This window comes from Vanessa tameamea, chromosome 13, assembly GCF_037043105.1.
Source record: "Vanessa tameamea isolate UH-Manoa-2023 chromosome 13, ilVanTame1 primary haplotype, whole genome shotgun sequence".
Lineage (NCBI taxonomy): Eukaryota > Metazoa > Arthropoda > Insecta > Lepidoptera > Nymphalidae > Vanessa > Vanessa tameamea.
The window spans coordinates 4178620-4191975 of record NC_087321.1 but is presented as its reverse complement, the minus strand read 5'-3'; the positions used below and the strand labels follow the sequence as shown (position 1 = coordinate 4191975).

General features: G+C 31.7%; 1 protein-coding gene across 3 annotated transcripts in view; it reads right to left on the bottom strand.

Moving 5' to 3' along the window:
• Nucleotides 1-6543: 6543 nt before the first annotated feature.
• The window catches only part of LOC113397851 (putative polypeptide N-acetylgalactosaminyltransferase 9), a 191065-nt gene continuing 184252 nt past the window's right edge, over nucleotides 6544-13356 (bottom strand). For 2 of the 3 annotated variants that reach the window (XM_064216777.1, XM_064216778.1), the window contains 7 exons: nucleotides 13174-13343; nucleotides 12149-12313; nucleotides 11427-11890; nucleotides 11164-11346; nucleotides 10860-10967; nucleotides 9016-9144; nucleotides 6544-8707 (listed from right to left, as the gene is read on the bottom strand). In XM_064216777.1, the coding sequence (XP_064072847.1) occupies nucleotides 8546-8707; nucleotides 9016-9144; nucleotides 10860-10967; nucleotides 11164-11346; nucleotides 11427-11890; nucleotides 12149-12313; nucleotides 13174-13343 (1381 nt within the window). In that variant the 3' untranslated portion in view covers nucleotides 6544-8545. Of the gene's footprint in view, nucleotides 8708-9015; nucleotides 9145-10207; nucleotides 10313-10859; nucleotides 10968-11163; nucleotides 11347-11426; nucleotides 11891-12148; nucleotides 12314-13173; nucleotides 13344-13356 lie in introns of all 3 variants that reach the window. The other variant, XM_026636372.2, reaches the window with a different exon arrangement.

The window sequence follows — 13356 nt, the reverse complement described above, 5'->3', positions numbered from 1 at the left end:
TTATGTATATATAAAAAAAAGTATAACTATTTTTCCGCATGCAGGAAAATGGAAAAATACTTTTATTATCATATTGGACTTATAACCATACTTACTTCAAAACACAATAATATGTTGGTAATTAATAATAATAGATATGCATAATTGCAACAAAAATAAACTCTAAAAATTATCCAAGCGGCATAATTTACAAGAATATCGATAACCTTTTAATTTAACATTGAGTAATTGAGACAATTGTCTCACCAAATTAGTAGATAGCATTATATCTTTAGTACATGAAATAAGTGACTGAGTGAGATATTTCTTCTTAAATCTATATTAATATTATAAATGCAAAAGTAACTCGGTTTTTCTGTCTGTTGGTTTTTCACGACCAAATCGCTGAATCGAGTTGATGAAAATTGGTATTAAACAAGCTTGAACTCCACTTAGGCTACTTCTTTATGTCTAATACCTGACAACTAACCCCTGAAACGTAACCGAAGCCGCGGGCAATAAATAGTAATGTATATTTTATAGTTAAAATACAATGTTTTAAACCTCAAAAGCGTGATGGCTCTGTTTTGTCTGATGATCACATTTTTTCATTGTTATTATTGGCAACGACGCATAAAAATGATTACACGCTTGGGAATCAATTCTTTATCATACTATGATGAAGTCTTTCATAAAGTGTAAATTGCTTATAGAATATTTAAAAATAATTGTTTGCCTGTTTATTTTCTACGATTGAAAAGACACAAGTTACTTATTCAAATGATATGTAACTCTCATATTACGATAAATTATAATTCAGAATAACATATTTTGATCAACTAATACAAACTTTGGTAACGATAAAGACATAGAAAATTTCTTCATTACGTAGTATAAAACAAAGTCGGTTACCGCTGTCTGTTCCTATGTCTGCTTAGATCTTTAAAATTACACAAAGGATTTTGATGCGGTTTTTTTTTAATAGATAGCTTGATTCAAGAGAACAATGCAAACGCTGGCTGAACCCTACGAGATAAACCAAAATAATGTGATACAGTATTGTACCCCTTAAAAAGTCTACAAAAAGTCTGCGGTGGTATATGTCTATCTCTTAGGGATAACCCACAATAACCATTTTTTATCCTTTACTTTTTACGAGAAATAATAGCTTATTTTCGAAGCGATTTTAAGCAATACAGCATCCAATCCTTATTCAATTAAGTACCTTAAATACATTGTACATTTAATGTAGAACAGTATGGCCCTTTACAGCATGTAATTTAAATGAATATTTTCTAAGATATTACAGATTTAAAACGCAGGGACATATCGGTTTGTATTGTCTAATGACTGAAAAACTGTGAACGTTGTAAGACATTCTGTAGTATGTTTAGTACAAGCATTGCATCCATGCGAAGCCGGGGCGGGTCGCTAGTATTTCTATAAAGATCTACAGGATGTTCGATAGCATATATTTATTAGTAAAATAGCAATAGGAGTTATTAACTAAAATTAGCTCTAACATGTAATTATTTTTTATGTAATCTGTTAAATAAAAGAACTAGCTGTGCCCGCGACTTCGTGCGCGTTTGAATTTAACAAAAATGTTATTGTTGCAGCCTAAGTTACTCCTTATTACATCAGCAGCATCAGCCGTTCCAGAGAGTAGCAGGAACAAACAGACAGACAAAGATGTTGTTTTGGTATATGTACCGTGTACACATATATATATGCATTAAGTAAAAAGCGGTTATTTTAATATTACAAACAGACATTCCAATTTTATTACATGTATATATTGTCTCGAATATTTATACGAAATTTATACCACAATTAGATAACTATGTAATTAAAACATTTTCAATGTAATTGGGAAAAGTTTTATTCGGATGGCGTCAAACACGATACCTTGTTACCCGTAAAATTCTACGAGTGACATTAAAACAAAGAACGAAGTAACGAAAAGCGCGCTTCCTACTCAACTTTGTTTGGAATATGACAATTTACGCTGGAACTTTCATTGTTTTTATATTTTGCTGAACATGCTTCTTATAATTATATTATATATTAGAAAATTGATCTCAATTATATTTCATAATCTATATTGATAAATGAGGATAGTTTTTAGCATATTATTATACCTATGTGCAAAAATTATGAAACTACTACTACCAGAAGATGCAGCGCGATTCGATCAAGGGGTTAGTATATGATATAACCATATAAATAACTACGCTTCACAGTTTCTCCCGCTTTAAATTTTGACTATTGACGTGCTTAATGTGAGTTGTGTGTCATCTTGTATAATTTGATTTTAATTAAGAAAAGCATCGCAAAATAATATTTCTATTTATTTACTTCGTACTTAAAATAAAAATGCTTTCTAAGGCATATGAACACGATTTTACGTTTTCTAATTTTTATTTTTGGCTTCGTAATGTTACGGTGCAGTAGTCGAAAAAAAAAACCGTCCTTCGAACGTAATATATATCGAACGCAACATAATGAACAAAACCAATGTAACAATAAAAAATATTCAATAAACAAGTATAATAAGATACGTAGCCGCGTTAAAAGTTACACTTCCTCGACGAGTACGTAGTATAATACGAGCAACTTCAACAAACTATAAAACAGATTAAATATTTCAAAGAGACAATTAAAAAATCCCAAATAAAACAGAACCACAAAACGTAAATACTAGATTAATGTGTCAAACAGACGACGTCGCTAATTCTTGATATCAACGAACAAAAATTGCAACGCAAATACTGAGTCACGACTTCACAAAGCGGAGTAACCATCCGTGAGCGAGCTGAGATCGCGTCCATTGTTCTTACTGTTTTTCTTATCTCTGGAGACACTTTTATTATAATGGTTTGAATTTTTATTTAACATTGTGTAATTTTTACGCTTCTCTCTTACTTTGTTGGTGCTAATTGTAATTAGATCAGTTTTAAGTATAAACGTATAGTCTGACATTCATTTATGTGAATCAAGTATTAATAGTATTTAATTAAATTGTTGAATTAGTTATTGTATTTCATATTTATAATTAATTATTGATATACTGTAAAAAGCCGAGATAGCCCAGTGGTTACAGCGCTTTCATCTTAACCGTTGATGGCGGGTTCAAACCTAGGCAAGCACTAATGATTTTTCATATGCTTAATTTGTGTTTATAATTAATCTCGTGCTTGGAAATGTAGGAAAACACTATGAAAAAAACCAACATGTATAATTTCATTGACATTCTGCCACATGTGTATCCACCAACACGCATTCATGGGTATTTCTCGTGAAAAGGGAGAGGAAGCCTTAGCCCAGCAGTGGGATATTTACAGGCTGTTACTTTATACTATAAAAACATTTATCGAAAATTAAATATCGATTCATTGGCAAGTCTGTGTTTTGATTTTTTGCAGTTTAATTTATTTTAGTCAATAACTTAATAACGTACGAAAATTGTTATTGTAAGTTTCATTTGATATTTCAATGATATTGTTCAAATGTTTCACATGCTTTTAAGTATCTGCTATGCTTATATGTTCTGCTGGACATTTGGTCTACTGTCCTCTTAAGAAGGTTTGGAGCTCATTCCACTATGTTATCTAACAGATATATGCCACAATTTCATCAGACTTATTTCACAACCAAACTCGACATGAGAAGTCAGCGGTGCTTGCCTGAAATCTAACCTGCAATAAAATTCAAGATTTGTTTGAGCGATTTCGGCTCTAAATACATACGTGCATTAAATAAGGTTGATTTAAATCTAATAGTTCATTCACATTCTGTACTAACCAACCTTAGAAAATACGAAAATAACGTTCGGTAAGCAAAATTAGCATAATTATTTTTATAATCTTTCGCTTAAACCATTCCCTGCTCGCTACTAATAAGTAGTATTATTTTAATCTCCTCGGAACTACTGTTGGTTAAAATTAAAATACTTGACTTTTTATATTCCTAAAGGAAATGCGTAAAAGTTTTATATTTTATTTTTGTATGATTATGCCGTCTATCTATATTATATATATGTATTTATTTATTATTATTAGTAGTTATATGTGTAATTTGTTTTAAAACCAGTCCTCTGCCCAAAGGTTGCCTGGAAGAGATCGCTGTTTCAGTAATAAGGCCGCTTGTTGCATTCATGCAACTTTTAACTGTTAATCCTTAGGTATAATGTAGTATTAAGTGTTGGTGCAATAAAGCATAAATAAATAAATTTCTGACAAAGTTTGTGACAAAAATGTGTATAGAAATTTTAACATTGGAAAGCCTATGTCCGTCCTTGATTATCTCCATTGCTTACTTCATACAGTTTGTGATAGGTAGGCGGTCGGACAAATGGGCCACCACGTGGTCACCACGCATAGATATTGACGCTGAAGAAACAATAACCATTCCCTACATTATACCAGTGGGCCACCAACCTTGGGACCTAAGATGTTATGTCCCTTGTGCCTGTAGCTACACTGGCTCACTCACCATTCAAACCGGAACACAACAATACTAAGCATTGCTGTATGGTGGTAGAATATCTGATGAGTGGGTGGTACCTACCCAGACGGGCATTCACAAAGCCCGGCCACCAAGTAAATTATATAATATTATTTAATAATTATTTTAAAGTTACTAGTTTATTATTTGTGATCATAATTTCACCTGTGCTCTGTTAAGGTTCATTTTTTTTTTATTAGGACCTTAAAGGACCTAACGGACTCCTATAGATAAAGGTGATTATCATTCACGGGTCACAACCACGTATTTCGTGTTACTTCTGACAATTAAGGCAAAAATAAGGAAAATATATTTTTTGGCTTTAAATATAGTTCTGAAAAGAACCTTTGCGAAGGCTGCCTGGTATACACAACGTAAATTCTGGATTAATGTGTCAAAGGCGACATCGTTATTTTGATAACAGGCGCGTGTTAAAATTGAATTGCAGATATCGAGGATATGAAAGGATGGATTACGAAATATTCGGAAAATAATTTGTATTTTAATAATACTTTATAAGTATAATAAAACGAGCGCCATTTTAAAGTAAATAATTATATTTTATCTCTCTTGCTCATTTTATTTAAATACGAATTACATGTAGTTATCTTGAACCAAAGCCAATATATGTTTTATTTAAATAAACTCTTTCAGGAACATGAATAAATAAAGCATATTATACAACACAAGATCATGTAGATGATAAAAAACGTGGAGGTATTTGCTTGTCGATTTTCAGATAGGTTATATATTATATATAATTTTATCTAAATAACATAATGTATCTCAAATGTTGGAAAAGAGTAACTACTGTACTGAGGTTCTTGCCAGTTTTCCTAGATAGAATCTAGGTACATCCCGAACAGATGGTATTTTTACTTAATATAGTTCTGTAAAAGGTGCAAAATGACGATTCAAATGAGCTTGTAAAAGCCTAATGAAATAAAGTATATTTTGATTTGATTTGATGTATATTTAATATATTAACCGGTACGAAATGTAAATTATTCCGCGAAGAGCCAGAAGGAAAATTACTAGTTACTTTTTCTACCAAATAAATAACGTACGAATATTAATTGTATAGAACAGTACGGCAAATGGTCAGCAAACAGTAACAACCTTTAAATTTCCCACTACTGGGCTAAGGCCTCCTCTTCATTTGAGGAGGTTTTGAGCTTATTCTACCACTGCTCCATTGCGGGTTGGTGGGTACACATGTGGCAGTTTTTTTTTAAAATTAGACTCATGGAGGTTTCCTCACGATGTTTTCCTTCATCGCCGAGCATGCGATGAGTTATAAACATAAATTAAGCACATGAAAATTCAGCGATGCTTGCCTGGGTTTGAACCTGCAATCATTACGATGTATGCTAACCATTGGGCCATCTCGACCACATACTGAACGCCATTGGTTCTGTAAGAAAAGTAAACCTTCATCCTATACCGCAAAATACCTTAAAATTAGTACTGCTGGCTTAAGAACCAATAGTGCGTAGGGTTTCCACTAATCCCTACTAAAATTTAATTAAAATTATGATGTCTAATAATTTACAAACTCCATGCTAATTTTTTGGTAATTGAATTGTTTTGTTTGTAGTTATAAAACAGTTAACTAATAAAATGCGAAAAAAGGGATAAATCCAATTTATTTTTGTCTCAGGTATTAGAAAACATAATTATAATTATATAGATTATATTAAGATCTGTCTTAAGCCAAATATAGTGTCGGGCATTTTCGATGAGACACCATTGTAAGCTTTTGAAAGGATTTTGTACGTTTTCAAGAGAAGACTATTTTTAATATAAATAGGTTTTACATTGATTAAATGTTTCTTTTGATTGTTATCGTGTTCACCAAATTGTATATCCAGATTATCATTTTTATATCAATAAATGTGATTACATCAACAAAAGCCTGGTTTAATGCATCGTTTACCTTTTATGTGACATCATAAAAGATAAACGACGTTCATTAAAGTTCCATTGAATTGAGTAATTCAGATATTTTTCCATATCAACATTCAGATCGAATGAAACGTATTTCAATGAAACACCAAATTATAAATCCAACATAATGCTTTATTTTACAAATACTACTATATCATCTAAAGTTACGCAATAATATTATACAAGAGACATCGCATTATATACAGAAATTTCAACATTCAAATACAATATTACGTAAAGATATAAGGCACATTTATAACATCTTAACCCAACAAGAATTATCGTCTACGTGTCTTACCATCGCCTCTATTTTAGGACAAAAGATTTCATTTAGTCAATTTTAGGATAATTGGAAATATTTTAAAGTCAACTATCGAACTGTATTTACTTCTAGTTACAGAAAAATATTTACAAAATTTTATCGATTATTACTACAAGTCAAATTTGTTGAACTCTCGAAGGTTACTAATGCGTTTTGGATTTTGTCAAATCCTAAATAAATATAAAATTTGACAAGGGTTAAGAAAGAGGAAAGAGTTTAACCGAAATAAATAAGTATGTAAATAAAATAAGCCCTAACGACTCATATTAACGATATGTCAGGAAGACGAGTAGAAATTTATAAGAAGAACATAAACGTAAAAGGAATTGTCAGACTTTGAAGTCATTAACTAAAATTAAAACATTACATAAACTAAAAAAAAAAGCTAAAATCTTTAATAATAGTACGTCTATAATGATACTGGCACGTTTTATTTTAAATTCAACATTTTTAGATTGATATGAATTATTGAAATTACGTCGACTTACATAAAATTTGAGAAAAATATTCTACGATATTTTTTATAACACTATCTATACTATTTATACAGTTAACTGGCAGTATTTTTCTACGCATAAAAATCTTATAAAAATCACAAATGGGAATGTCGTGTAATTTTAACCTAATTTCATTAAAATCCCTGCGAGTTACAAGAAATCAAAATATTTTGATGGATTCATTGTGGTCATATTCAAGTTTTATTGTAATATAAATATATATGTCCATATAGAGTAAATTGACAATCTTGTAATTTAAACTAAAAAGAATACTACATTAGGTTTTATGAAACATGACAGTACTTTAAAAAAAAAAAAAAACATTTTTAACACTAAGAGTTCTACAAGGATCGTATTTAGGACTACTTATGTTCGAATTATATGGATATGATAATAGCATGAATTTCTGCTCATACCAGAAATTATTTTGTCACAAAAATAAAAACACATATTTAAAACTTCTCAATTAAAATAAGAACGAAAACAATCAGTTCAAATGGCTTATAATAAATTCGCTTAAAATTTGAAATTTTACAAAAATATTCACTTACTACGAACAGTAACTAAAACATTAGATACCATAACGATACATACCTACATTTATTTCATAAATATTTTCACTAGATCCATCTTCTAGGACATCATTTACATCTAGTACAAAATTTGAAGAAATCACAATAGCATCTTTCGAAGCCGTACCATCACTGACGCGATAAGTATCATTACAAGTATTCAAAAAATGTAATTCTATTATTTTTATAATAATATGTAGCAAGATATGTACAGTAAACGTTTAAATCTATACCTATATTTAATACTTGACATACAATACTATCTTGTTTATTTTTTATTAAAAATTAAAAATCGTTACATAAAATAATATTGTGAATTGTATTTATTAAAATGTAGACGAAAATTTTGGACAAAACTTCTTCATTACAAAAAAAAAAAATCTATAAAATTTTCGAAGAAGGGTTTCGTAACAGTTTAATTTTAAAATCTCTGTACGATGCGCTATCAAAACTCTTTCAATCTAGAGATAATGAAATAAATTCCGATTTCCTTAGGCCGAGTTAAGCTTCAAATTGAATGACTAATAAGCTATGTGAGTCCGGACATCACATTAAACTATAAATGGTTCTAAAAGTTCGAACACACCACTTAACTTCATGTATTTTAAAGCACGAAATGCGTCAAACACCAAGTGATTTACACTTCAGTCACTTTAAGAATCTTGTCCATTTCAAAGTTTTTTGCTGTTTTATATGAACAGCACTTCGTCGTAGGCCTCCGGCTACTCGGCCGTAAGCTCCGGACTGAGTCTGTCCGCGTTGAAGTTCTCCATGTTCCACATCTGCCTCGTTTCTGATTCATTGCATGTTTCCATTACTATTTTATCCTTGTTTCGTGATATCGCCATGCATTTTTCACTCGAACCGTGTTTTAGTAACTTTGTCTGTAACGTAACGTATACAATTATTTGTATTGTCATTGTCATGCTATAAACGATATAAATATACGAGATTCGACATTCGAAGTTAATATTACAGAATAACTATTACAAGTATGAAAAAAATCGCAAAAAAATACCAAGGATGACAATTTAAAATAACAAATACAAACAGCTTACATATAACACTAGAAAGTTAACATTTTCAAGAAATAAAGATGGTAATTAAAATTATATTATTATTAAATACTCGTATCAATTATACATATGTACATTAGATATGCATATAGATGCCAACATAATATATTACTCACATTAGGGTCATACAGCCATAATTGATTACCCTTAGCTCCATGACAAGGGTACAACACAACATCGTGACCTGAATAGTCGAGGCAAGTTTCGTCACGACGAATCTCACCATTCTTTGAATACATCCAGTACTGAAAATATTTTTTACAAATATTTTAACATAATTATCCTATCGTTATTTAATCTGAGTATGTTAATAAAATTTAATTCAAATATTATATTAATTTACCTACCCCAATACCACACCACAATATAATACCAAAATATACACGTCATGTATAAATACAAAGCTACCAAATGTTACTTATAAGTAACCAAAAATAAACTAGAAATAATCCATTCATTATATTTCTAGAAGCCGTTCTATTTTGATATATTAAGTTTGTTATTTTTGCTTTTTATTATAATGTAGTCAAAGCGGAGCTTATATTTTAATATAGTTAATAGCGAGAATCTTTGGCTTGCGATAAACGTTTATATTCCATGCACTAGTTTAAATATTTATCGGATTTATAAAGTTTCAGAGATTTAATTTTATACTAAAGTAAAATATTATATAAATTTATGTAGCTGCTTTAAAATTTCGCATAATAAGATAATACATACATAAAGACTTCACCAGAAATATATTATGGATGTAGGATGTAGATTACAAATATATTTATCATACATATAATAATAGTATTATAATGTAACATTTTATTATGACGTAAATATCGAAGCTTACATACTAATAAAATAAACGTAGCGGCAGTACCAAATTTTAAAAAGGTCATTAAAAATGTGTCACACGATGATTTATAGAATAAAGTACCGAATGAAAGTTCCCTTCGTCAATACGATTTCGTGCGTGACCAAACATGGCACGAAGATTAAAAACCTAAATTGTTAGAATTAACTGAATATATGACAAAAGCTATTACGTATAAAGTTATCGTAACGTCCGCATTAGTATAGCATACAGATAAAGGGATATTCAAAACGTATGCGTGTGGAATAAATAACGAACGGCTTAGCCAGCACGCAATAGCTTTGATGATTAGTAGTGGCGATTTAATAGCGATATACAATTACAAGATTTATTCTAGAATTATATTCTATTTGCTACTAATGATGATGTATTCCAAGTACCATTAAGAATTTAAAGCAAAAGCACAGATAACAGTGATCCAGTGAAGGCATTCATTGACAAACCTGGTTGCCGTATTCGCCGTGGCAAGGCCATAGATTCACTGGCTTTTTCATATCTTCAGGTCCCGCGGCGGAGTCGACGCACATATCCGTTGATGGATTCCCGATCTAATGTCATCCACAGTTTTAAAAGTCGTGCCAAAGCAAGCGTGCTGGTAACACTATTACTTGAAGCGTTTCAATTAAATTGAAATTATTATATTTGCTATTCTACAAGTAATAATGTTGCGATGAAGATGAGAATGATTATCGAAACAACAATGATCCACTTATTCATCATATAAGAATAAGTTTAAATTTGTGCCATTTAGTTAACCCAAAACAAAACACGACAATCGCATTCCAATTCGGTACCTGTTGGCCACCACCACCGTGGCACGAGTGTAACATAATAGGTTCTACTTCTTCTACGGATCCCTCCACTGATTCACCGTCGATACAATGAGGATGGCCGTTTGCTTCGTTACGAATCTAACAATCGACATAACAAAAAACTAAGGAAATTTCATTCAGTGCCAGACCGTGCTAGAGAAACGTGCTTAAACATGCTAGGAAATCAGAGTGCAAAAGGGAGACAAACGGACGAAATTAAATTGTTCGAATGACATTCAACGTGGTACTGCCGCAACTGGTGCAATTTTAAACGACAAAAGACCTGATTTCCTCCCTGCCGATGACACGGGTATAGGCCGACAGGCTTATGGTGATCCGACTTGCGCGTCGGTGAATCCAGACATGTTTTTTCGAAGGCGACATTTCGAATCTGTACAATTAACAATTTTGAAGGGCACAATATTTGTAAATGTATACGATAAAAACAATTGTTGCACTCCACTAGTACAATGCTGTTGTATTCATTCATAATTATATTGATGGCAATTAGTTTTTATAATTGCTAATTTTGATAATGGAATATGGATAGAACGATAGAAGTTGTGCGTCTTTTGATTTATACAAACCTCGCCATGGGCAACCGACTCTCCAGGGATGAATAGTTCTGGATAAATATTCTTCAAATACCATTCAAATGATTTACATCCCAGCTTTTGCCTCAATGATTTCCGGCTAGTAATATCACCGAAATCTCCTTTGTCGTTGCCAACACGTTGGTAGTAATACTTCGCATAATCATCTAACCATACCTAGAATAATGAGTTGTTATAACAAATTTGCAATTTTTCTTCATTCTATTTTCACTTGTTTACTAAAACTAGAGACATACCTCGGCTAATCTCACAGAATTTTTCTTAAGCACATTAACCCCAGTTCTCCACTTGTAGGGTGATCTCTTTCTAAATATATGCCCGACGTGTGAGCATGGCACTATTTCAAGGGTGCCACCGCACATCCAAGTTTTGAAAGACAGCTCCAAGTTTTCGCCACCCCATATATCGAAACCGCTATCATAGGTACCGAGTCTTTCGAAGAATTCTTTGTCTATAGCAAAAAGGCCACCGGCCATGGTTGGCGAATATACAGGTTCTGCCGTGTGTTTGTGTCTCGATCGCTCCTTAGCGGGTACCGGGTGCCAATTGAACTGAAGATTCCAATCGAAACCCCCGACATTGACTGATGACGAGTCTCTGTAGTGGTACTCGAGAGTGTTATCGTCAATAACATCGATAACTGGACACACGACTGTCGTTTTGTTGCGAGCGATTCTATCTAGTAATGGTTCTAGCCATCCTGCAAATAAATTGAGTTGTTTTTTAATTGGTCACTACAAAGCCATCAAATAATCTATCTTGTTATCAAACTAGGATGAGTTGACAAATATAAGATGACTTGTATATTGATTAATAAAGTAAAATATTACAGGATTACGTGAAATTTAACATAATAAGTAAATAAAAAACAACATAATTCTACGAAAACATACATTTAAATATTATTCATGTTTAAGATTCTCATATAAAATGTCGATATCATTAAAATTCCACTCACCCTCCGTGCACTCGCAGTGGCTGTCGAGGTACGTTAGAACAGGCGCGGTGACATACCGAGCTCCCAGAAGTCTGGCTCTAATAAGGCCTTCGCGTCGAGTTGCACGAACTATCCTCACTTTAGGAAGTGACGACATATAATCGTCCAGCTGTTGCATCAAGTGCGCTGAAACGAAAACTCTTTACTTGCACAGAAGAAAAATAACTTAAATACATAAAGTGCTCTCTTGAAACTACTTATCAAATTAAATAACACGTGATATATTAAAAGCTTTTTTAAAATAGAAGTGACATACATTTATCTTTAAGCCTTAAGTCACATACACGGTTGGCTTTATATATTTATATATTGCGAGTTGGTGATGCCGGTATTGATGTAAATATACAAAGGGATGCTACCCATCTAATGGAATGCTCCGATCGTTGCCTTTGGCGAATTTTCCGGAAAGAGGTTCTATCTTACTGCCCGGTACCACATGGTGTGTTTAATGATTATTATTTTATGCCAATTAGACCAATACATGGACGTAAATAACGTCTATTTTTGAAACATTTAATGAATTAAGTATTATTATATATTATTTTGACTTTACCGGCCAAGTTAATTGTTATATCTCGTAATATTGCATTATTATTGATTCCAGCAATCATTCAACATTTTGAAACAATAATAGCTACTCTCCTAACTTGGTCTAGTAAAATATAATGAAACGTATTTTAATGATACATGTCATTCCAATTGCCTAAACAAATATAACGATCCTCCGAAATGCGACATTCAATGTATTATTTTAATTTTAGTTCGTAAATATATAATATGTTTTGACTTTAATTTGAAATTAATTTCCATTCAGAATTAAAATAGAGTTTTAATTGAGATCACTTTTTCTAAAGTCCAACTCCATACTTATGGTCTTCTCTTGGAACGTAGATAAATATCTAATACATACATACAAATAAAATATTTAACTAGTTTATACAAAGAAAAATATAGAGTAATTAATATAAACAATATATGATACTTACGCATATCTGAAAAATCATCGACGAGTACAATTTCCTTAATCAAATGAGCTGGTGATCTGTCAATGACCGAATGAACGGTTCGAAGTAACACTGACCAAGCTTCATTGTGGAAGCATATAACCACCGACGTTTGTGGAAGATCTTCCAAGTAGCGTCCAGGTTGCTTACACCTATTGAAGATTG